The sequence below is a fragment of the Notolepis coatsorum genome, assembly GCF_963971535.1.
Source record: "Notolepis coatsorum genome assembly, chromosome: 9".
In the NCBI taxonomy this organism is placed as follows: Eukaryota; Metazoa; Chordata; class Actinopteri; order Aulopiformes; family Paralepididae; genus Notolepis; species Notolepis coatsorum.
Window position 1 is genome coordinate 120023895 of NC_140173.1, and position 1740 is coordinate 120025634.

General features: G+C 44.8%; 1 protein-coding gene across 1 annotated transcript in view; it reads left to right on the top strand.

The window, feature by feature from the left end:
• Window positions 1–962, top strand: part of LOC311234730 (interferon-induced protein with tetratricopeptide repeats 5-like) — a gene marked incomplete at both ends in the record, with an annotated part of 18090 nt that extends 17128 nt beyond the window's left edge. Inside the window, one exon of the mRNA XM_084321973.1 lies at window positions 879–962. Within this exon, the coding sequence (XP_084178099.1) occupies window positions 879–962 (84 nt within the window). The remainder of the gene's footprint in view (window positions 1–878) is intronic.
• Between the last annotated feature and the right edge of the window lie 778 nt (window positions 963–1740).

Genomic DNA, 1740 nt, shown 5'->3' on the forward strand with positions numbered 1-1740 from the left:
TACCAGATTTGCAAATACAGTACTGTTTGTGATACAAAAAGTGTCCAGAAAAAGAGTGTATATACATTTGACGTAGAAGCTGTACATTGGAGGAGGTTGGGTAGGTGGGGTGGGGTTGGGTTGGTGGGTGGGGGGGGGGGGGGGGGGGGGGGCTGTACATTGGAGGTGGGGGGGGGGGGGGGGGGGGTTGGGTAGGGGGGGGGGGCACTGTACACTGTACATTGGAATACTGACAAAGCCATACTTGGTCATTTACTGTACAACTGGGTTAGGACATTTGTAGGGGCCAGTTTCGAATTGCAGTCTCCCCGTAGGTGTTCTTTGAGAGTGTTTTTGAAAGTGGGTAGTGATTCACATTCCTTTATTATTGCTGTGTGGATTCAATCTGTAAGTCGCTTTGGATAAAAGCGTCAGCTAAATGACAAAATTGTAAATTGTAATTGTAAAACCACACTGCCTTGTGTGTGTAGGAATAATGCAAAGGCTAGCTCCTCACCGACGATGGGGTTACCTGTAAGGAAGGGGCATCCGAGGTATAAACATTTTGCCACAAACCAAAAATGATGACTCCAGTGGCGTGGAGTCATCGCCCGTCCAACCTCACTGTAGTGGGAAAATAGGGACGTAAAACGAAGAAGAGGATGATGATGATGATGATGATGATGATGATGATGATGATGATGATGATGATGATGATGATGATGATGATGATGATGATGATGATGATGATAAATGTAAATGTAAACACAAAGTTATGATCTGGCAGCATGATCAACATCTGCGCCAGGTATACTGTTATGTACAGTAGGCGAGGTAATAAGCAGGCAAATGTCAATCAGCTGCTCCTCTGGCTCTCTACACACCTGACCTGTAATCAGCGGAGGGAGAGCGAGCAGACCGAGGGTGACACCGTCATGAAGACGGGCCGACACACCTGTCACAGCGGCAGCACACGGTTCTAGAGGCACATGTGTTGCCTTTGCTCTCGAGATACAACATGCTATCAACGTTAATTATGTTGTTGATGTAACGGAGGTCCGTGAGTAATATATCCACCGTCACGATGGACGTGTGTTGTGAAGTGACTGTGGCGGTAAGCGGTACTGCGAGTTAAACTCACTTCCCCTTAAAAAAGACACATAGACACGTTACCAAGAAGTGAATTCACCTCTTGGTATAGCGGTCTATGCTGTCGCCCGCCCCCGGTGCGGCCGACCCGGGTTCGAAATTTAACACAACGCAGTAACATACGATCGGTCACATTTACACTGCTTACTTGTATCTTTATTATATTTCTATTGCTTATAATTATGTATTTCTACTATTACCCTGCCCATACCTGTACCTCTCCTCCCCCCTCCCCCGTGCTGCTATGACGCCCACATTTCCCCCAAGGGGATCAATAAAGGAATATCTTATCTTATCGGTATGGGCAGGGCAATAGTACAGTAGAAAGACATAAATATGGGCAATAAAATGTTATCTGAATATAGAAATATGAGAGAAATAAACAGTGTAAACAATATCAAATCAAATCAAATCAAATTTATTTATAGGGCCCGACAACACACGTTAATGTCCCCATGGGCCGTACAGATCTTCTTTAAACAAGTCAAGAAGAAAACATAACAATAAGTCAAGAACAGAACAAGAACACCATAAGGTCCAAACATTTTTAGATGAATGCAAATAAATGAAAGAATGCAAGCACTCCCAGACATACCCCACGCGAAGGTAAGG